The 21315-nt window shown below is 61.4% G+C and overlaps 1 protein-coding gene and 1 long non-coding RNA gene across 9 annotated transcripts; one reads left to right on the top strand and one right to left on the bottom strand.

Annotated features, from left to right (window-relative positions):
* The first annotated feature begins 6053 nt into the window (after positions 1-6053).
* LOC309633902 lies at positions 6054-11127 on the top strand. Of its 3 annotated transcripts, none has more exons than XR_014247754.1 (6): positions 6054-6364; positions 6833-6874; positions 7241-7329; positions 8238-8303; positions 9376-9466; positions 10625-11127. It is a non-coding gene; the product is annotated as an uncharacterized lncRNA (long non-coding RNA). The 3 variants fall into 3 exon arrangements; XR_014247755.1 differs by having other exon boundaries at positions 8233-8303; XR_014247753.1 differs by lacking the exon at positions 8238-8303.
* Positions 11128-11609: 482 nt separating this feature from the next.
* DIPK1B (divergent protein kinase domain 1B) lies at positions 11610-19817 on the bottom strand. Of its 6 annotated transcripts, none has more exons than XM_082403217.1 (6): positions 19555-19817; positions 15993-16127; positions 13760-13876; positions 13448-13555; positions 13168-13344; positions 11610-12735 (listed from the first exon to the last, which is right to left on the bottom strand). In XM_082403217.1, exons 1-6 carry the CDS (start codon positions 19615-19617, stop codon positions 11923-11925), a joined length of 1413 nt encoding a protein of 470 aa, XP_082259343.1. In that variant the 5' UTR covers positions 19618-19817; the 3' UTR covers positions 11610-11922. The 6 variants fall into 6 exon arrangements, with proteins under 6 accessions (XP_082259343.1, XP_082259344.1, XP_082259346.1 ...); XM_082403218.1 differs by having other exon boundaries at positions 13760-13825; positions 19555-19816; XM_082403220.1 differs by lacking the exon at positions 15993-16127 and having other exon boundaries at positions 19555-19814.
* Positions 19818-21315: the final 1498 nt, after the last annotated feature.

The raw sequence follows: 21315 nt of genomic DNA, 5'->3' as shown, positions 1-21315 counted from the left end.
CTTGGAGGAAGTGACGTTTGAGCTGAGAAAGGAAAGACGGTGCGGGTTGAGAAAGTTATGGTGAGGCTGGGAGGGAGCAGGCCCTCCCTGGAAGAGGAAACAGTCTGAAAAAGCCCAGAGTGGTGGAGATGGAGGGGAGGGCGTGGGTGCAGGGCTGGGGCCGAGCTTGGAGCAGCTCGGGGATGCCCAGATGCAGGTGTCCTGAGGGAGTGGGAGTCTAGAGCAGAGGTCAAGGTGGGAGACAGATATTTTGGAGTGACTGATATTTATTTGGTGACGGAGGTTGCACATGGATGAGCTCACCTAAGGAGAAAACAACAGGATTGAATCAGTCAGCTCCTGCTGCTTAACAAACAACCACACAAATGTATTTTTATTTTTATTATTTTTTTGGCCACTCCACATGGCTTGTGGACTCTTAGTTCCCCAACCAGGGATTGAACCCGGGATTCACCTGGGCAGTGAAAGTGCCAAGTCCTAACCACTGGTCCTAACCACCTGGGCAGTGAAAGTGCCACGTCCTAACCACTGGTCCTAACCACCTGGGCAGTGAAAGTGCCGAGTCCTAACCACTGGACCACCAGGGAATTCCCCCCTACAAATGCATTTAGCTTCCCTGCCTGGGGCTCAGCTTGGGATTGGCTGATGTAGGCTGGGCTCAGCTGTGGAGCTCAGCTGCATTTGTTCTGGCAGTTTTGGGTCAGCGGGAGGTGGGTTGATTTGGGCCCGCTCTGCTCCCCTTGTGCTTCAGCTGTGGCGCTTGTCTCGTGGCCGTGACTGAGGCACACAGGCCGGGAAGGAACATGGGCCCTTTGAAGGCTCAGAACGGGCACAGCGTCACTTTGCCTCATCCTCTGAGTCACTGCCTGGTCCTCACTTCGGCCACAACAGCTCACGTCAGGGGTCTTCATCCCACCTTGCGTCTCAGGTCCCCCGAGTCTCCTGTAACCGGGGCGCTGGAACGTGGACCCCTGTGGTCTGCGTCCTGCAGGGGCTCCGCTACACCACACACCTTCCAGCTAAACGAGAAGTGGCCCCAGCCCGGGGGTCAGCATCCCCAGTGGACCAAGAGCAGATGGCGGCCTGGGAGCTCCCGTCCAGGAAGGAGGAGGGGCGGCCCCCTCTGGGGGCGGGTGTCCCTGAAGCACTGGCTCTGCGGCTCCGGTGTGTTGTCCTCTTGGCTCTGTCCTCTGAGACGCTTCCGTTTCACGTGTTCACTTGCTCCGGCCACGTCTGAAGGAGGCGCCGGGACGCACGCCAAGTGTGCAAAGCGCTCAGCCCGTCTCCTGCCTGGAGAAGTCGCCCCGCGGCAGACGCACCCCTATCTCAGCCACGCAGGGCTTCCGACACTTGGAGGGTTTTCTGTACATTTGACTCCAATGTACTCCAGGTGCCCAGGGCCACACCCAGGGTCCCTTGGGAAATGTGCCTCTTTCTCCAGGTTTGATGATTAGAATTTGGGGGCCCTCAGCCTCGAGCATCCTAGAGGCCCTTGTGTGCACCTCGAGGACCTCCCTGGCACCTTAATTCTTCCAGAGGTCCAACAAAAACATCGCACCCCAATCTTGATTTGGTCTGTACCCTGAGGACGTGTCTCACTGCGGCGCCAGGATTGAATTTTGTTGCCTGTCTGCACTTTAACAGCCATGTCCTAGATTTGATCCCTGGCCAACCTCAACCCTCCCATGGGGTTTACTCTGAGATAAGAGTCCCTCAGATCCTGGAGGACCCCTGCCCACCCTTCCCATGCGGAGCCCATCCCTCTGGGCCTCCCCACAAGGGCACAGGTGCACACACACACACACACACACACACACACACACACACTCACACACTGACTGTCCTGCCGGGGGTCAGAGGGGAGTGCACACGGGGGAGGAACAAGGGGTGAGAAGGAGGGGGTTGGGGGCAGCTCTGCCACGGGGCAGGGATAATGACCCCCTAGCAACATGCCCGGCCCTAGCATAGGGAGGCGAGAGATGCCAGGCTGATGGAAGGGGTGCGCAGGGGGCTGCCTGGCCTGGGCCATCGCTAGAGCTGCCTGGAGAAGACAGGGTCTGGGCCCTGTGTCCACTACTCTTGGCACCGGGCACTAGGATGAGACCCCCCTCCCTACTGTGGAGGGGCTACAGGAGAGGAGGCCTCAGCTTACTTCTCTGTAAAGTGGGTGCACAGACGGGGTGATCCCTAAGGTCGCATAAGCTTGCAGAGGAGTCTGCTGGCCTTGGTTCTCCATCCCTGACCCACTGTGCTCTGAGTCCTTGGAAAGTGCTTTCTACCCCCTGAGGCCCTTCTGAGCAGGGGACAGCCTGGGGACTTGGGGGACTGGGGACGTGGGGTGCAGAAGGTGGCAGAGACTGGACCACTCATCGGGGACCAGGGGCAAGACCCTCCTTGTTGGCACCTGGGGGGGTCCTCATTTGGAAGTGGGTGGAGTCACTGCCCTGGTTGGGATGAGGAGGCCTCCGGAGTGAACTGGACACCACGACAGTGGAGGGAACGAGGGGACCAAGAGAGGCTCAGAGGTCCCTCTCGTCCCCCAGGAGCCGGCAGGTCCTGCTCCTTTGCTCCCTCGGCCCCGGTGGAACCACTGCCTTGAGGACCCCCAACAAGTTCTGTGGTTAGTTTTCTGGTCTCCTGCCTGGGGCTGCAGTTCCGGGGCTGACCACCAGGGGGCGGGCTGTGCACACTCTACTGGATGGAGCAACTGGAGCAGGGAAGGGACACCCGGGGTCATTCTGGGCGTCCCCCTGCCGCGGATCCAACATGCACCTTTTATTGTTAGCCTCCAGGCCCACACACAGTGGGAGCTGCTCAGAGGTGGGAGGGGGCTCTGAGACCCCCTATAGATCATTCAGCTACTGTCCCCCCTGCACTCACCCTGAGCAGGGGCTGTGTTAGGCCCGGGGGCGGTGCTGACATGACAGATGGTCCCTGCCCTGCAGGAGCTCACAGCCTGGAGGGGCAGATAAAGCAAATCCACGTGAGAGAGAAGAACAAGTGCTCTAGGGAAATGAGTCAGGGCCCCGGAGGAAGGGCCGGGAGCCCCTGGGGGTCTAAAAGGCCTCCACGGTGACACTGATGCCAGGACCAGAAAGACAAGAGCAGCCAGCCCTGCACACTCTGTGAGCAGTGAGTTGGGGGGGAGCTCAAAGGTGCAGAGACTCGGAGGCAGAAGAGAATTTGGCCGGAGAGCCGGTGAGACAGGAGCCAGTGTGGCTGGAGAGAGCGGGGAGGAGCGGAGGTGGGGGGATGGGGGGGGCAGGGCCAGACCCGGGGCTGGAAGGACGTCCTGGTGTCTGTGCCATGCGACAGCATCCCCTAACTTAGCGCGTGCAAGGACAAACACTGCCCCTCTCAGTGTCTGTGACCAGGACGCAGGCTCAGCTCAGCTGGGAGCCTCTGCCCCGCGGTCCCCCAGGAGGCTGGGCTGTGGTCTCAGCTGAGGCTCAGTCAGGGTGGGGTCTGTCTCTGAGATCATTCTCGGGTTATTGGCGGGATTCAGTTTGGACGGGGGCTCGGGTCTTTCCTGTCTGTGGGCCGGGTCGGTTCTTTGCACTGGAGCCTCTTAGGGCAGCTCGTTAATACCTGATCTTGCTTCTCTAGAACATTGGACCAGAGACAGGGAGACAGAGACAGGGAAAGAGAATGAACACAGGAGGGAGGGAACCAGGCAGAAAGTCACAGACTTTTCATAAACCAGTCTTGGAAACAACCGCCCATCCCTTTTGCCCAATTCTATTCGTTTGAACCCAGTCCCAAAGCCCATCCACCCTCAGGGGAAGGATGACACAGGCATGTGTGGCAGAGGCAGGGAGGCTGGGAGCCGACGTGGGGCGGCCCACCCACAGGCCGAGGTGAGACAGGACGGGAGGACCTGGAGGGTTGTATGTTATCTAGCACTCATCTATGGAGTAAAGTACATTATTTCATTTTTATTTTTTAAAGGTTTTTACTCCAAGGACAATAAATGTAAAATAATGAATTCTAAAGGATTTAAGAATTAAGTAAAGAACAAAGTCCTCCCACTCTAGCAGGTGGTGCCCCATTTCCCGCCCTCCCCCTCTGTGTGTGCCTGTGCCTTTGCGGGAATCGGGCAGGGAGGATTCTGGGGCATGTGCTCTTCCAGAACCCGGTTTCCCCTGGTGGACACTGGTCAGTCCATCCTCTTCCTCTTTTGCATTTTCTGGGGCCCTGAATCAGAATTTCCGAAGAGCCCCTACTGTGGATGTTGGGTCCATTTCCTATTTTTCTCCCCCATCACTGTGCTGAAGGGAACATCTGCGTCCATACTTCTTCATTTGTTTAGAACAGATCCCTGGAAGTGGAGAGACTCGGTCTAATGCAAACATGATTTTAACGTTGGTCACAGTTTCCAACATCTGAGATCTCCTTGACCACTCTGAGCCTTGTTTGGGAAAGCAGGGGTCCACACTCTGGGGCTGAGACCCCCGGGAGGGCGGCAGAGGCGGGGCTGTGTGGGGGGTGGGCGTGAGCGTATGAGACAAGGTTTGTGCTGGACCCACAGGGAGCAGTCCCCAGAGGCCGAGGTTGGGCCGGGAGCAAAGATGGTTGCGCCCTACGTCCCCAGCTTCCAGAGCTCCAGCTCTGACCAGTGACCCTGCCTGGGCCTGGGGAGGACTGTGGGTGTTGGGGTGCGGCAGAGCTGGGTGACCTTCCCCCTGCCCCCAGGAGCTGTTCAAGAAGGTGGTGCCCTACCACTGCCTGGGCTCCATCTGGTCCCAGCGGGACGAGAGGGGCAAGGAGCACCTGGCTCCCACCGTCCGTGCCACCGTCGCCCAGTTCAACAGCGTGGCCAACTGCGTCATCACCACCTGCCTCGGGGACCGGAGCGTGACGGCCCGCGCCAGGGCCAGGGTGGTGGAGCACTCGATCCGGGTGTGGCCGAGCGATGCTGTGAGAGGGGCAGGGGAAATCCCTCTCCGGTTTTGGAAACTTCTTGTTCTTGGAGAATTGGGTCTCTGGCTTGCCAGCTGGTCCCTCTGGCTGGGACTTAGCTTCCTCCAGGCTGTTGGGTGGGGACGGGTCCTTCCTTCCCCAAACCAGCTAAGCCTGTGCCCGCAAAACCACACCCCATTGCTCCTTCTGTCTGCACCGTGCTTCAAGCGGAGGGCACCCCCCCTGCCCAGGGACAGGGTGGTGCTGGGAATGCTCTTGGCTAAGGGGCCAAAGGGGCTGCCCAGAGGGGCAGGTCTGGGGTTCCCCACTCTGCTCCGAGGACAGGTGCTGCTAACCACAGAGAATCCTGTAGGATTGTTGCCTCGTTGGCAACACCTTACACTGGGGTGTAGCCCAAGTCAGCAATAACTTGTTAGCGTGTGAGAAATCTCAGGGGACTAATGAATTCATGGTGGGTCCTTCCTGACCCCACCTCAGAGGTCTCCCTGTCAAAGGGGGCAAAGTGTCGCTCCCCAGCGCCCCCTGGCAGCCCCTACCCCGTGTCAGAGGTGGGACCCAGGAGAGCCCTCCTGAGAGAGCGAAGGCAGAGTTCCCTACGCTGTAGGAAAGGTGAAGGCTTTAGCAGGGCCTCAGACCCAGCCCGAGGGGCAGGGGCTCCAGGGGGGCTGCGGCAGAGACAGCAGCTCAGCCAAGCCTCCCCAGAAAGCGGGAGGCCCTTCTGCAGGGAACAAAGAGATGGCCCCAGCTTCAGGGACGCTCGTGGGGTCGGGGCAGTAACTACGGGAGACGTTATCAAGTGCCTCTGTGCCTGGCCCTGTTCTAAGTGCTTCGCAGAAGCTGACTGGTGCTGTCCCGCCGGCCACGGGTCCGGGCCATACGCGCGGGCGGGAAGGCGGGACTTTCTTACAGCTGGGAGGGGCTGGCTCGGGAAGGGCCCGTGGACGCGATAGGTGAGCCCAGGAGGCCCGGCCGGGGAGCTCGGCCGAGGTCCGGAGGCGCCACGTGCGCGGTGCAGCCTGGAGGGTCCACTAGAGGGCGCTGCGGCGGCGGCGAACTCGGGGCGGGCGCGGATTGGGCCTCGCGGGCCGCCGTCCACGCTATAAAAGGCGCGGCGCGCAGTCGCGCGTCCTTTCCGGGCGGCTGGCTGGGTCTGCGCGGCCTCGGGATCGGAGCCCGGGTTCCCGCCCGCCCCAGCGCCCGCCGCCGGCCGAGCCCCGCCCTCCGCGTCTCCATCGTGGGTCGCGATGGTCGGGTGTGCGCCCGGGTCCGCGGGACAGGCGGGCGCAGAGCTCCTTTGTGTTGGCGCGGGTGGGTGCGGCGAGGTTCCGGCGCCTTCGCGGAGCATCGTGGGTCTGGGGCTGTGGGCGCCGCGGATTGCTATCTTCTCCGCACTTTCCCGGCTCTGAAGCCTCGAGAACACGGCTAGGCAGCAGTAGTTTAATGGGTGAGTCGGGACATTTCATTCAGAAATTGCCCACCCCCCCCCCCTTCAGCGCCACTGCTTTCCCTGCTTGCGACCTTGAGGAAGTCACTTTATACTCCTAGCCATCTGTTTTGTCTCTAAACGGACTGGTTGTCACTGCTACTGGGCTCTAAGAGTGAGGCGGTTTCCGAATTATAGTGTGTGTGTGTAGTACAGTGGGTGTGAATGCGGTGGCCTCCTTGTGGAAGGGGTGGCTGCATTCATAGCGTGGTCCCTTGATCACCTGCGGTCTGCACCACTGTATTGTAACCTCCAATTTCTACACACACCCCCAAATTACACAGGGAGTAAAACACGGAGGGTATCTGGGTTTGGTGTGTAGACACGTGTAGGCCTGGAGGTCAAATGCAGCAAAACAAAGCCTGGGTGAAGGGCCTTTTTGTGGGCTTGTAAGGTTGTTATAAAGCGTGGGTTTCTTTTTTTCTCTAGGGAGTTTGCCTGCTGGGAACTAGGGGCCTGCTGGGGTCTCAGGTGAGTTGACACGTGTGCTGCGACAGGTTTGCGCTGAAGAATAATTTTTGTACTAGTGGAATGCCTTTTTTGTTACATCCTAAGCACGGGGCCAGGGCACCCATGTGGTCAGGGAATAAAAACTTGAGTTATTTAATCTTCTGTAGGCACTGCCCCTAGAGGCGTTGCAGATGCGGCTGCTGTGCCGCATTTGTGTCATTAGGGGGCGGAGAGAAGCGAGGCTTGACTCTGCCCAGCGTTCTGGCCCGTGGACATCTGGATGATTGATAGTCTGACACTTGACGGTGTGCTGACGGTGGGGGGTGGGGTATGTGTTTACTGGCAGCCTGAAGCCTATCGTGTAAAAGCACTTTAATTCCCTCCTAGTTCTATGGCTGGCCGCGGAACACGAGGTTGCCAGGTGTGTGACGGCAGCAGGTAGGAGTGACCCGCTGGTGCAGTGATGAGCAAGAAAGGTGAGTGGGTTTCAGTAAGGCTGACTTGCTGAAGATTTGTCACATTGGATTAAAAAAGGGTGGCACTAGAATTTTCGTTTCCAGCGTGAGCTCAATAGTACCACCGAAGAATCTGAAATAATTTTACTTATTTTAGGTGGATCCATGGGTAGTTACTCTCTCTTAAAAGAAATTTTATGATGGGTTGTGCAGCCAGAAACTCTAGAAATAAAGTTGCCAGGTTTAAACGTTACAGAGACGATTCCAAAGGCCAGCTGTGCTACCTTACGTGAGGTTTTTCTAAATTCTAGAGAACTGTTTCCTGTGTTGCCTTGTTTAGTGTACTTCTTTGATCCGTTGATCCATCTAGGACCTCACTAGTAGCTCCCTGGGAGAGGGTGCAGAGATTTCTAAGGAGGGCCCTCCTGGCTGCACTGTGATCCCCTGGGTTCGTCACACACCAGCCTACTGCCAGGTGCCAGCATAGGCAGCCCTTTTTAATTTTTGCCTCGGGCTGCCCATTGCGGGTCTGAAAGGTGACAGTGTAAAGGTGAAGGGTTCATGTGTCAGTAGCAGCCTTCGCTAGTTCTTTTTTATATATGTTTATTTATTTTATTTATTTTTGGCTGCGTTGCTGCACATGGCCTTTCTCTAGGTGCGGCGAGCGGGGGCTCCTCTTCACTGGAGCACGGGCTCTAGGCGCACGGGCTTTAGTAGTTGTGGCGCATGGGCTTAGTTGCTCCGCGGCACGTGGGATCTTCCCGGACCAGGGCTCGAACCCGTGTCCCCTGCATTGGCAGGCAGATTCTTAACCACTGCACCACCAGGGAAGCCCAGCCTTCACTAGTTTTAAATACTGGCAACAGTAATAACGGCAGCCAGCTTTTCTTGCACTCTGATTCTGGGCCAACCACTTTTGTTAAGTACAGGAAGGACAGCGGCTGTTGGCCTGTGAAGCTAGGCAAGAATGACCAGCCGACACAGTCCAGACCAAGGTGAGAGGCAGTGCTTTTCTGAGCTCCTCCTGGAGGCCTGCTGGGCGGGCGCGAGGGACACTGCCCTGCAGATGCCGGACTTGCCGGCACCACGGGTGCGGCTGCCCTGCTGCACCTGTGACGTTGGGGCGGAGAGGAAGCGGCTATTTCTACGCTCAGTGCTCAGAACAGTGGGCACTAAGAATGGTTTGTAGCCGGACATCCCCAAAAGCTGCGTGAGGGAGCACCTTGTTTCCACGTGCGCTTGCGGTGGGAGCTGTGCGCAGGCCCTTGAAGACAGTGATATTCTTTTTCTTTATAAAATAAAGCTCGTTGTGAGAATTAAATGAGATATGTGTACAGGCATATGGCAAGCTTTGGGCACAATGGGATTGACCAGGAGAGCGTCTCCTTACTGGAAATGATTGTTCTGTTGGTTTGTCTGGCGAGGAGTTTTTAGGAATCCTTGGGCAAGTTTGACCTGCATCCCTGGCTGAGGGCCGCTGAGCTGGTATCAAGGTCCTGTGGGGCTTCCAAGCCCTGTTCAGAGTAGGACCCTAGGTGGGGATGAGGGGGGCCCAGAGCCGCTGGTCCACGAGCGCGCGTACTCTGAGGACCTTGAGACGAGTCACTCTGGAAGGAAGGCCAGAGGTTCGCTCCTGGCTTTTGTCCTTTCGGTGAGGCAGAAGTCGGGCCCCTTTGTGGAGCCCCTCGACGGGCCGACCGTAACCCTATAAAAAATGATCATCCAAACCAGGGGTGTCTTGGTCTCCTTGCAGGTGGAGAGTGCATTTTGCTGTTTCCTGAAATGTTTAAGTTGGAGGGTTGAACAAAAGCTATAGGTTAGTGGCTCTCGACTAAGGGCAGTTTGTCCCCCTCCCAGGGCATGTGGCAACTTGCAGGGCAGGAAAGGGATGGGGTGCTGCTGGCATCTAGTTGGTGGGGGCCAGGGCTGTGGCTACATGTCCTGTGGTGCCTAGGACGGCCCCACAGTAAAGCTACAGGGTCCCAAATGCTGATAGGGTCGAGGTTGACAAACGCTGTTATAGAAAATAATTTGGGAGGGATTCACAGATTGGATTCCATTTCTCAGGTCCGTGGGCCCAGCTTGGTCCTGTGCGTCTGGTCAGTGGAATAGACCTGCAGGTGTGGCTCTTGTCACTCTAGGACTGGCTTCAGGACAGGTAAGTTGGGAGCGGGGTGCCTGGCTGGGGGTCTGACAGAATTTTTGGACCCTTTAATACAAGCACATGGTATGAGTTGTGGGTGTGCTTTGAGGAGAGGTGAGAATGTCCAAGTAGCTGACAGTGAAAGCCACCGTGGGCAGAACTGGTGGTGAGGCAGGACAGTGGCCTGACCTCGGCTACCTCCCTGTTAGACGGCGTGTTGGCAGCAGATTGCCAGGCCTGTGGCTCAGGCGGCCTGGCTGCTAGCAGGGGCCCGGGGCTCCTCACGACACGACAGCTGGCTCCCTCCAGAGCTAGTGTGACCCAGCCTCAGAGCCAGCCCTCATGCTGATGCCCTTGGGAGGGACCATAGGGCGGGCGGGAGCTGCCTGCACAGCATGTGTCTGGTTGGCTCTTAATCCAAGTTTTGGGAGTGTGCTCTTTATTTTGTTGTTTTTTGTTGTGTTTTGTTTTTTTGAGAATCTTGAACATTTGGCTACTCTTGGCCGCTACTAAGCAGCTACCAGAGTTTTTGCCCGCTTCCTCGTATCGTGCGCTGTGGCTTGTCAACTGGAGTGGGGTTGGGGTGACAGTGTAATTGCCGGAAGCAAGCAGACTTGCTGAGCAGAGAGGGTGGCAGGTGGCGGTACCTCCGGTAGGTCCACCTTTGAGCCCGGCAGCAGCTGGGTTTCCTGTCCCATCCTACTTGGTAGAACCTCCCTGGCTGAATTCCCCTAGAAACTGGGTGGAATGTTCAGAAGGAGGGGAGCAGGGCTTGGCATGTCTGGCAGGAGAGGCTGAAGAGGCTTAAGCAGCTGTGACCTTGCATTCCAGAAGCAGTTGCTCTGCTGAGGAGGCTTGACTGTGGTCCAGTCCGTCCAGCACGGGGAGGCGCGGCTAGTGGGTCATCTCGGTTCTCTGTCTGCAGATCTGCGGATGTGCCCAGGGCACCGCCCTCAGTTCCCCAGGAGAGCGCGGGAGGGGAGCCAGGGGGTGTGCCCGACTCAGCACGGTGGCCACGCACGTCCAGTCTGCTGGCAAGGGCAGTGGGCAGCCGGAGGAAGTCATGGCCTTGGGAGTCTCCTGTGATGAAAAAGAACCTGCGGGCTTATGAAATAACTTTGGTGTGGAACATTGGTGTGCTGAAAAGCAGTTCTGTGTGCTTTTCCCCCCTAGTGTGAATCAGTTCTGAGGCAGCAGGCGTGATCCAGAAGTGTGAGCAGAGACCGTCTGGAATCCCCAGACTCCAGGGAAACTAAAGGTGACAGCCAGCCTAATGAAGAGGACAGGAGTTGGGGGCCGGTGGCGGTGGGGCAGGAAGGCGCCCAACAGCAGCGTGGCCCATCTGCGGTGGCAGCAGCCCAGCAGGCGCCCCTCGTCTCAGGGCCCTAATCCTGGCTCCAGCCGGCTGGTCAGAGGAGCTGCAAGGTCTTCTGGGCGAGCAGAGCCCACAGTCCTGAGCTGTTCTTCTCTGTGTTTGGTCATCTCCCCCCATCCAAGGGGAGAAATCTAGATGAGGTTTAAGAATCAGTGCTTTAAGACTGTGGATCTCGGGGTTGAAACCTCGGAAGACATGTTTTCAGCACAGGGTGTTAAAGTGAACGGAAGGATTCAACCCCTTTTCAAGGAGGGTGTCTCCATGTGGGCAGAACTAGAGAATAAATGGGTCTTGAATAAACTGTCTTGACTTGCGTTTCTCTGTCTGATCAGCTGAGGCCCCAGCAGCAGTTGAGGGCGTGAGAGGGTCAGGCTCCTGGGCTCACAGCTTCTGTTTTGGGGGGAGGCGGGCACAGGGAAAAGGGGACCCTTGACTTTTTCCTGGACAGTGGGTGTTACACCTAGTGGCTCATTGGCATCAGTGGAGAAGCCTTCCTAGGCTGGGCCGCACTGTTCTGTGCAGCAAGCGGTACAGGGAGAAGTTAGTGTAGAAGCTCTTACGAGAGAAGAACTGGAGAAGAAACCTCTGTCGGCCCACCCTTACGTCCCCGTCTGAACCACACCGGATCCGGCTTGGGGGCTCAGCTTCCAGCGCCCTTGCCCTTGGCTCCAGTCGTAACCCCAACCAACCAACTGCCAGGATGTAGCTGCCCCCCACCTTGCCCTCGCCCTCCAGCAGACCGTCAGGCTGGGGTCTGGAGTGGGCTGTGGGGACTCGGGGTGCTCACGGAAAATCTATTTATTTACACACATGTTCTCCAAAGTAACAAAACCTTGGTCTGGGCAGGTCCCTCGGCCAGCCCTTGGTGCTCAGGCTCTAGGTCCTTCCCTCTCCTGTTCCAGCTGAACAGTCCTGTCTGGGAGCCTAGAAAACCCTGGGGGTGGCGGGGTTAGGGGCAGGAGCCCCACGGCTGCCCGAGCTCTGGGGACCCGCAGGCTCTGGACCCTGGAGCAGCCCCGTCCTTTGGTGGCGGGAAGGGGGAGGGGGCCAAGGGCAGGAGTGGTTCTTGGGCAGAGCGGGAGGGCCCGGCCGGCCATCAGGCGTACTTGGTGTTGGAGATCTGCTTCCAGAGCAGGGTCTTGAGGTGGCTCAGCACCAGCGAATGGTGCGCCTCCACCTGGCTGGCCAGCCCGCTCAGCGTGGTGCACGTGCGCAGCTGCTTGCCCAGCTCGGCGCGCAGGCCGGCAGGGGCGCCGGGCAGCAGGTAGTCCCGCAGCAGCTCGCACACCTTGGCCAGGTTGGGCTGCACCAGGTCGCCCTTGCACTGCCGCAGGAGCGTGTCGCAGGGCGCCCTGCAGTCGCGCCCGTAGGTGCAGTCCGCGCTGTGCTCGCAGTGGCGGCCCCGCAGGAAGCGGCGCACGGCGGCCTCGGGCGCCACCTGCTGCAGGTCAGCCATCCTGAAGTCGTACTTGGCTGTGTAGCCCACGTTGGCTAGCGTGGTCTCGCACATGTAGAAGGTCCCGTAGGCGCCGTGGAAGAGCTCCTCCACGAACTCCAGCAGGCCGATGGCAATCTTGGCGCGCCAGGGCCACGCGGGCCCCAGCCACTGCTGCAGGGCCCCGTGCAGGGCGGGTGGCAGCAGCGGGCGCAGCAGGGGCGGGAGCGCAGCCCCGGGCCAGGAGCTGTGCGGGACCCCCTCGGTGATGTACAGGTCCCCGCAGTAGCCCAGCAGGCGGGAGGCGTGCTCCTTCTCCTGCAGCGACAGCAGCAGCAGGAACTCGTTCCGCTGCAGCAGGGCCCACACTGACTTGGCCTCGGCCAGGGACACCCTGTGGTCCTTGTTGAAGTCGGCCATGAGCAGGACCTGTCCGACCAGCGCGGGCAGGGAGGGCAGGTCTCCCAGGTTTGCCTGAGGTTTGGGAGCAGGAGAGAGGAGGCCAGGGAGTCGGGCAGCCGGCCAGCAGGCTGTGCTCCGGACCCCGCGCATCTGCCAGGCAGGGGGAGCCCCGCCTCCAGCCGACAGGACGGAGGGGACAACCGGGGACCTGCGAGGCCCCCTCGCCACTCCTGGAAGCCCACCTGCGTCGTCTCTCCCCCAGCGCTCTCGGAGCCTGGGGCCCACTCACCTCTCATCTGCTCCTCCTCCTCCTCCTGCTCTCCCCAAAGATGCCCCTGGGGCGGGGCCTCAAGCCTGTGGGTGCTCCCTGAGGGAGGGTCTGCTTGGAGCTGGGGGGCTAGCCAGACACCTGGCTGGCCCATGTGGCCTCCACCCGGCCTGCCTCCTGCCCTGTCACACGTCCCTGGGCATGAACTTGACTGGCCCCCAGGAGGGCCAACTGACCTTGAGAAAGCTGAGGGTCATCTCCTGGAACTCCTTAATCGAGGTGCCCCGGGTGGGCTTGTCAAAGAGCACCAGCTCCCGCCGGGGGGCCATGTCTGCCCCAGCCTTTGAGTCCAGGCTCTCCTCAATGCCACACTTGATGGTCACCTCCTTGCCCTGCCAGAGCCCGCTGTACACCTGCACAGGACCACAGGGACCCTCCGTGCAGATGTGCCCCTCTGGCTGCACCGAGGGCGTCTGAGCCCTGGGGCTGACCCTGGCCCGACCCTGCTGGGCTTACCTGCTGGCCCGGGACAGAGGAGAGGCAGGTCCTCCACTCCACCTGGCGCAGGTTGCACAGGTCCTGGCAGATGGAGCCTGAGATGATGCCCTTGCGGTACTGGTCACACTGAGGAGAGGAAGACGCAGGAAGTGGCCTGGGGGGCGGGGGCTCGTCCTGCCCGCCCAACGGCCCCTTCTTTAGCCAGATGCACAGGGAGAAGCTTTCTGCAGTAATTAGGTCAGGCTCTGGAGTAGCTGCCGCCCCCGCTGGCCCCTTCTCGGCTCTAGATGAGGCCTTGCAGCCCCCTGAGTCCTGGCGGTCTGGGCTGACCTGAGCAGGAAGGTGAGGCCGGGGTGGGGGGAGCCGTGGAGTCTGGAGCGAGTGTGGGGTGAACTCCTGGGTGTGCATCACCCTTGCCATGGTGCCCAGGCCCTTGGTGGCGAGGGCCTGGAGGAAGGAGAGGGAAGGGCGGTGCAGAGAGTGTGCTGAGGGGCGGGAGGCGCCACAGGCCCTGGACTCACCTATGGGAACGAGGGAGGAGGCCACGACAGCCGTTCAAGAGGAAAACCAAGAGACCACACACTCATTCTGCCACCTTGGAGGGAGGCCCTCCGCCACAGGGGTCTGTTCTGACCCCTGAAAAGCCCCAGGGCCACAGGGCCTTTGTGGGGTGGTCTGCCAGGGAGCGTGGGCGGCAGGGCTGGGCCAGGGCGGGGGAAGGGACCTGTCGGCCACACCGCCCACCAGTGTGGGGAGGGGCTTCCACGGAAGCTGAGGTGGGCAGTGTGTCCATCAGCCTCAGGGCTCCTGCGGCCCATCAGACATCTCCCCTCCCAGCCTGTTTACTGTGTGCAGACTGGGCGGTGGTGGGGACCCGGCCGAGCACCCAGAGGTCCATGGGCACCGGCTCCGCGGCCCCTGGTCCTGCCTTCCCCACACACACACTGGGTGGCCTTGGACAAGCTGTGGAATATCTCGGAGACAGCTGATACCCCCATGAGGCGGGCAGGTCTCCTCTGGAAAGGAGAGGGTGTCCCCACGGCGCCAGGGACGGGCCTCAGGAGCGCGGGGCCCAGCATCCAGGGCACTGGGAAAACGGAAGCTGCAGCTCCTCTGGCTGGGAGGGGCAGGTTCCTCCTCTGCTCCCCCAGGGCCCCCCAGTCCTCTGCATGTTGGGGCGCTGCTGGGGGCACACAGGAGGTACTCAGAAAACACCCGCCAGCTCTGAGCGTCTGCTCACTGCATGCCACTGGCCAGACCCCATCTCATGCCTCCTCCCAGGTCTTGCTGCCCGCAAAGGCCCCTCCACCCACTGCCAGCACCAGGCGGACCCCCGAGGGGTCCCCAGAGCAGGGCCTTTCCCCGCCCCCACCCAGAGGACGGGCTCCATCCCCACACACGCCTGCCCCTGGGTCTCCCCAGCCCCCCAGCTCGGGCCGGCCCCTGGAGGGCCCCAGTGAGCCTTTCTGGAATAAACGAGCTTGCCTGAGAATGGCCGGGAGGCCCGAGGCCTTCTCCTCTGAGCTGGGACTGTGCCCTCGGTGCCTGGTGGCAGCCCCGCCCCCAGGAGGCCTGAGCCAACCATCAATGGGCCCCTTACAAGTCCCGACGCATGGGCTCTCCCGCTCTGGACGCCCGTGCCCCTCCCACCGCCACCTCTGGACTTTCCCAAGTGTGGCCCCCCTGGGACCTTGCCCAGAACAGGCCTGCTGAGCCCTTCCGGGGCGCCACACAGACCCCCAGGAGGAATGCCCTCATCCTGCAGAGGAGGAGAAACTCCAGGCCGCCGGCTGGTGCGAGGCAAATGGAGACGGGTTCAAGGCCGGGCGTCTCCCACGGCTCCCCCTTCGAGACCCCAGGAGCTCTGCTGGGGCAGGGCAGGTCCTCCCAGGTCCGCCCCCAAGTGGCATGGAGGCCTCAGAACCCTGGTCGGCTCGCCAAGGGCTCCAACCTGCCCGGGGAGGCCAGGCAGGGCGGCCGGGGGATCAGAGTCTGAGGTTTGCCAGGGCCCCTTCGGCTGGCATCACCTCGCCTTCCAGCCAGTCACAGGGCATCAGCAGGAGCAGTGAGCCACCCCGTGTGCACGCTCGTGGGCACACAAGCACTCGCGTGGACAAGCAGACGCAGGCTCACGCGCCCTCACGTGCACGTGCACGGCCTTGCTGTAGAGGCCATGGTGGCGACTTAGCGCTGTCTCCCGTCTGAGGCCCCGAAGACCATGCCCCGCAGCCTCCTTTGCTGGACTCCTGGCCCCAGGAGAGGCCCTCAAGGCCACCAGTGCCTGCCTGTCGCCGTCTGGGCTAAAGTGTCTCCCTCCCGGACACCTCTACAGCTGTCTCCGTCCATCTGTCCGTCCCCGGCCACCCGCATCTGCGCGGCCTCCCCTTGGCCTCCGCATTCCTCTCTGGCCTCCCCCATGGCCCACCGGGGGCAGCTCTGCAGTCGGCACAGTCAGATGTGTCTTAAAACCCGCTGAGCCGGCGCCTCTGAGCCACATCTCTAAGCTGCCACGGCAGGAGCACTGGCCCAGGAGCCCACAGGCCTGGCCCGAGGTGACACTTACGATGACCACCTGGCAGATGTGCCCGCGGCAGAGCTCAGCGTAGGACGAGTAGTGCACGTAGGCCAGCCAGCTGCCCGCGAAGACGCCCAGCCAGACCAGGAAGACGTACTTGACCCTGAGGCCCGGGAGCCGGCCCTGCGGGGGAGGGGGCCATGAGGAAGCGCCGCATTTGGGGTGCTGACCCCACGTCCCGGACCCCAGCCTTCCCGAGGGGTGCCCCCCATCTGGGGGCCAGCACCCACCCAGCCCAACGTCTCCCTCCCCCTCCGCCTACCCACTATGGGTGGGGCCGGGGCCTGGTGTCTCCCAGACCTTTAAATCTCATGGGCAGGTAAAAATAAATTCCAAAATGAGGGAGATATGGGGTAGACGCTCGCTCTTTATTTTGCTGAATAAAGAGATTTTGAACAATTTTCCCTCCTGTCCTGCCCGCATTTCATAGTGACATGTAACCTCTGCACAAGGTCAGGCAGGAGAAGCACCCACACCCCCGCGCACTGTCCCCCTGGCGGGTGGAGATTTCGGGCTGGAGCCGGGCCAGCACGCGGCGTGGGGTTGGAGGCACGGTCACCCTGTGAGCCTTTAAGAGACACGGCCTCACCCACCCACGATCACAGAAGCCAAAGGGTGGATACAGCCCGCTTGTCTGTTGACAGATGAGTGGATAAACCAAATGTGGTCCATCCACACGACGGAATATTATTCAGCCACGAAAAGGCAGAGAATCCTGATCCAGGCTACAGCATCGGTGACTCTGGAGGACATCATGTCCAGAGTCATCTGTCTCCAAAGGAGACAGATCCTTTGATTCCACCCAGGCGAGGGCCTTGAGGAGTCAGATCCACAGAGACAGGAAGGGTTGGGGGGGCCAGGGGCTGGGGAGGATGGGGAGTGAGTGTTTAAAGGGGACGGAGTTTGAGTTTGGGAAGATGAGACGGGTTCTAGAGACGGATGGTGACGGCTGCACAACAATGTGAATGTGCTTAATGCCCCTGAACCGTGCACTTAAAAATGGTTAAGATGCTAAATTTATGTGATGTATAATTTACCACGATAAAGAATAGATAACTAAGACATGCAGCCCCTGGCCCTGCTGCCAGAGGCTCTGTCCCAGAAGTCTGGGGTGGGCCGGGAACTGCTTCTATGGAGGGCTCAGCCCCTCTGCCAGGTTTCCCCAGCTGACGGGTAGAATCACAGGGTGGGAGGGTCCCAGAGCCCTGCAGGAGCTGGGGGCACTGTCTCCCATCCAGCCCCCAAGCCGGGATTGCAGGGGCATCAACTTCCTTCCCTACCCCTACCCTGGTAATTCACAGGCCTCACTGGCTGCTGTCCAGGGGCGGCCAGCTGATGGGATGGGGTTACCAGGCGCTGTCCCGTGCAAGAGCTCAGACACCTTGACCAGGCAGCTGAGCCCCAGAGAACAGGGCCCGGGCCCAGGGACCAGGAGGGCAGGAGGGCAGGAGGGCCTGGGGCTTCAGGCCAGCCTGCCCCAGAGGAGAACCACTGCCAGCCCTGGTCACGCACCCTGCCACCCGCGGGCCAGGGAGCGGCTCCAGTCCTGGTTAGTCCTGGGTCCTAGTCACCTGGGGGCCGGGGCCCAGAAATGCGGCCAACGGGTCCCCACTGAGGACAGGGCAGGGGCCTGCAGGCCCAGCCCAGGCATCTGTGCTCATTTTTACGGTTCTTCCAGGAGAGGCGGGGTCCTCACCTCCTGCTTCCCTAGCACCGACTCACGCGGCTGGCCAGCCGGGGAGGGGCTGCAGGCAGGAGGACCTCTGAGAGCTCCAGGGGCCTGGGGTGGCCCTGAGGCAGAGGGAGAGGGTTGGCTCTCAGGCCCACTAGTCCCTGCCACTGCATCTGTTTCCTCCAGTTTTGTTCAAAGGGAAAAACAGGAAAGCAGAGGAACAGTGGGTGGGGGGCCGGGGAGCTGGGGTTGTTGTCTGGCAGGACGAGGTCAGAGGACTTCCAGCCGCTGGTGAACCAAGCCCCGAGGCGGAGGTGGGCAGGGCCTCTGGGGGGGCCAGCGCTGGGAGTCCTGGGGGGATGGCCAGGAGGAGGGCAGGCTGTAGCCTGCACTGGACCCAGGGCTGCCCTGGGCCAGACCCAAGCTTCCCAGACTGACTGCAGGGCCCACCCTGGACACTGCCCACTGTCCCGCCGGACGCCCTCCAGCTCGGGCCTTCGCGTGGCGGCCCCGCTCCCAGGACACCGTCCGCACTTGGCTAGCTGTGACTGAGCCCCGGGCCCTTATCTTAGGCGGGCACCTCCTCCAGGAGCAGTCCCTGCCCTGGCCCCGTGGGTCCTGTCACCTATGGGCGAGTGCGCCCCCAGGACAGGGAGGGCCTTGCTCCTCAGTGGGTCCGGTGCAGCTGCTCCCCAACTGGGGCCTGCCCGGCTCCTCGTGGAGCCGCGTGGGGGGGTCACTTGGGGCCAGGGACCCACATGCGCCACGACCTCCAACCCTCACTACCAACCCAGAAGTGTACTTCACAGGCAGGGAGACTGAGGCTCGGGGTGTGTCCTGACATTAAGGGGGGTCCTGGGCTCAAGCCACTGAGAACCCACCAGAACCCCTCTCCTGTCCATGCCCATCTGCCGTTCCCGGGCTGAGCTCAGAGGCCTGACACCCAGGGTCCGGGACCCGCGACTCTGGCTTCCCCTGCGGCAGCTCGGTCAAGGCCTTTCCCTCAGGACGGGGGCTGCTGCATCCCCTGCCTCCCAGCATGGGGGTGGACACAGACCCTCAGCTCCCACCTTGCCCAGCGCTGGGTGGGGACCACCCCGAACCCAAGGCCCCAGGCGGGCAGGGAGGGCTTCTGGCGCAGACAAGCACCGGGTTACCTGGCTCCCACCCTTCTCCCCAGAGGGGAACACCGTGGCCTGGGCTCTGATCAGGGCTGTCTCCTTCCGCCCAGGGGCTGGGGTCCTGGAGGGCACTGAGGTCGTAGGTGTGGCCTGGATGATCTGAGACTCTGATGTGGGCCTGGCTCAGGTCACCCAAAGCAGAGGTGACAGGGTTCCTGACAGCTGGCACCTGAGGCAGCCTGGGCCTCCCCTGCAGACGGCAGGGTCCTGAGAGGGGCAGTGATTCGTCCAAGGTCACTGTGGGGTCAGGGCACACTCCTAATCTCGGGCTGGCTGGGGGATGGCCCGGGGGGAGGGTATGTCCTTCTTAGGGTGGTTCTGTGTGTCCCAAGTTTTCCATCACAGAAAAACAAACCTGGTCTTTTAAGTCGAGGGAAGCGGGGCGGACTTGGTGTGGCTTCTGGGCCTGCGGGAGCAGGTCCAGCCCGCGGCGGGGCGGGGCCTCCTTCAGCCCCAGCGGCAGGGGTGCCACCCTGCAGCATCCGCTCACCGCATGGACAACCCTCACCCCAGTCCCCAGGGCCCTCCCTGCCCCCAGCCTCCCCGGGGGCCACGCACCGCAGCGCTCATCGGCCTCGAGTCCCGAACCCGCCCCGGGCCCCAGGCTGGACGCCGCGCGCCCCCGCCGAGGCCCGGGCCCCACGGCGGGCGGGGCGGGGGCGAGAGCCGGCCGGGGCCGGGGCGGGGGCGCGCCTACCTGCAGGCCCTTGGAGAAGGGGCAGAAGAGCACCAGGTGCGCCAGGCGCCGCAGCCGCCGCATGGTGGGCGCGGGCCGTGCACCGGCCCGGCTCGGCTCGGCTCGGCTCGGCCTCAGCCCCGCGGGCCGGCCCGCAACGGCCGCCGCGCCTCCTCCCCGCCCCGCGTCCGCGCCGGAGCGCTCGCCTCTGACGGCCGGGCGGGCGCGCGCGGAGGGGAGGCGCGGGGAGGGGGCGCGGCGGGGACGCGCGCGGGGTGGGGGCGGGGAGCAGAAGGCGGGAGAGGGCGCGTGGCCGCGAGGGGGCGGTGCGGGGGCGCGCGGCGGGGAGGGGGGAGGAGGGGAGGGGGGAGGAGGGGAGGGGGAGGGAGGGCCGGGGGCGCGGCGGCGGTGCTGGTGGGAGGTGCCCGCGGCCCCGCCTCCACCCCACCGCCCCCCCTCCCCGCGCCCCGCCCCGCCCTGGAGAGAAAGGGGAGGGCGCCGAGGCCCCGCCCACCCGCGCCCCCAGCCCGCACCCTTGAGCGGCGCGGCCGTCACGGGAGGGGACTGTCACGGGCGGGGCTGTCGCGCGCGCCCCTGCAGGGAAGAGACAGGTGGTGGAGCCAGGCGGCCTGAGGAGGTCCCACGGGGCAGGGTCGGGGGCGCGGGAGGGGCGGTGAGCCCAGGGACCGGAGCGTGTCGCGGCTAGGTCCCTTAGTGGGGTCCTGCGCCAACCACCCGGCCTGGAGGGGCCGTGGACACTGCGGCAGCGTTTGCCTCTTTCTCCCACTGTGTAAAGAAATACAGGAAAATGCGCCCTTTCACTGTGCATCTCTGCTGGTGTTTACACAGACAGCCCTGTGGGCACCAGCGCTTTCAGGCTACAGAACATTTCCCCCCCCGCCCCGAAAGACCCCGGGGCCCCTCTTCCTTCCAAGCCCTCCCGTGGCCCAGCCCTGGGGAGCCCGGACTCTTACCCTGCACGTCACATAAGTGGAATAAAGCAGCCACAGCCTTCAGGTATGGCCTCTGTCATTAGGCAGAGGGCCCTGGAAATTCAGCACCCCCTCTTTGCCAGGGGCACTCCCGGCACCAGGCACCAGCTTGATCAGCCAGTCACCACCTGAAGGCCCTCGGAGTTGGTTCTGGCTTTGGGGGATCAGGAGCAGAGCTGCCATCAAGCCTGCGTTCGAGTTTCTGTGTGAAGGAAATTCATTTTCACTGGGGTGATACGGAGCAGGGATGCTGAGCGGTGTGGTCAGGGTAGGTTTAACTTCCTCCAGAGTTGCCAGGACGCTTTCTGGCTGCACGTTGACATCCCACCGCAGGGTATGGGAGTCCTGGTTGCCTCACATCCTCAGTAGCACTTGGTATTGTCCGTTTTTAAATTCTGGCCATTTGGGACTTCCCTGGTGGTCCTGTGGTTAAGACTTCGCCTTCTAATGTAGGGGGTGCGGGTTTGATCCCTCGTCGGGGAGGTAAGATCCCACATGCCTCGCAGTCAAAAAACCAAAGCATAAAACAGAAGCAATATTGTAACAAGTTTAATAAAGACTTTAAAAACGGTCCACATCAAAAAAAAAAAAAAATCTTAAAAAAAAAAATTCTGGCCATTCTACTGAGTGTGCAATGGTGTTTCTTTGTGGTTGTTATTTGCATTTCCTTAACAACTAATGATGTTGAAAATTTTTTATATAAATTTATTTATTTATTTATTTATTTGGCTGCGTTGGGTCTGTTGCTGCGCGCGGGCTTTCTCCAGTTGCAGTGAGTGGGGGCCACTCT

This window comes from Balaenoptera borealis (genome assembly GCF_965194805.1).
Source record: "Balaenoptera borealis genome assembly, chromosome: 8".
Lineage (NCBI taxonomy): Eukaryota > Metazoa > Chordata > Mammalia > Artiodactyla > Balaenopteridae > Balaenoptera > Balaenoptera borealis.
The sequence above is the reverse complement of the archived record's forward strand: the minus strand, read 5'-3'. Positions and strand labels throughout refer to the sequence as shown.

Bases quoted from the DNA above. Each gene is read 5' to 3' on its own strand.
- DIPK1B (XM_082403217.1), bottom strand. From the start codon at position 19,617: ATGCGGCGGCTGCGGCGCCTGGCGCACCTGGTGCTCTTCTGCCCCTTC. The intron at 13,877-15,992 runs GTAAGTGTCACC...TCCTTCCTCCAG, and splicing joins ACATCTGCCAGGTGGTCATC to GCCCTCGCCACCAAGGGCCT. The intron at 13,556-13,759 runs GTCAGCCCAGAC...TCCTCTCCTCAG, and splicing joins GGCCTCACCTTCCTGCTCAG to TGTGACCAGTACCGCAAGGG.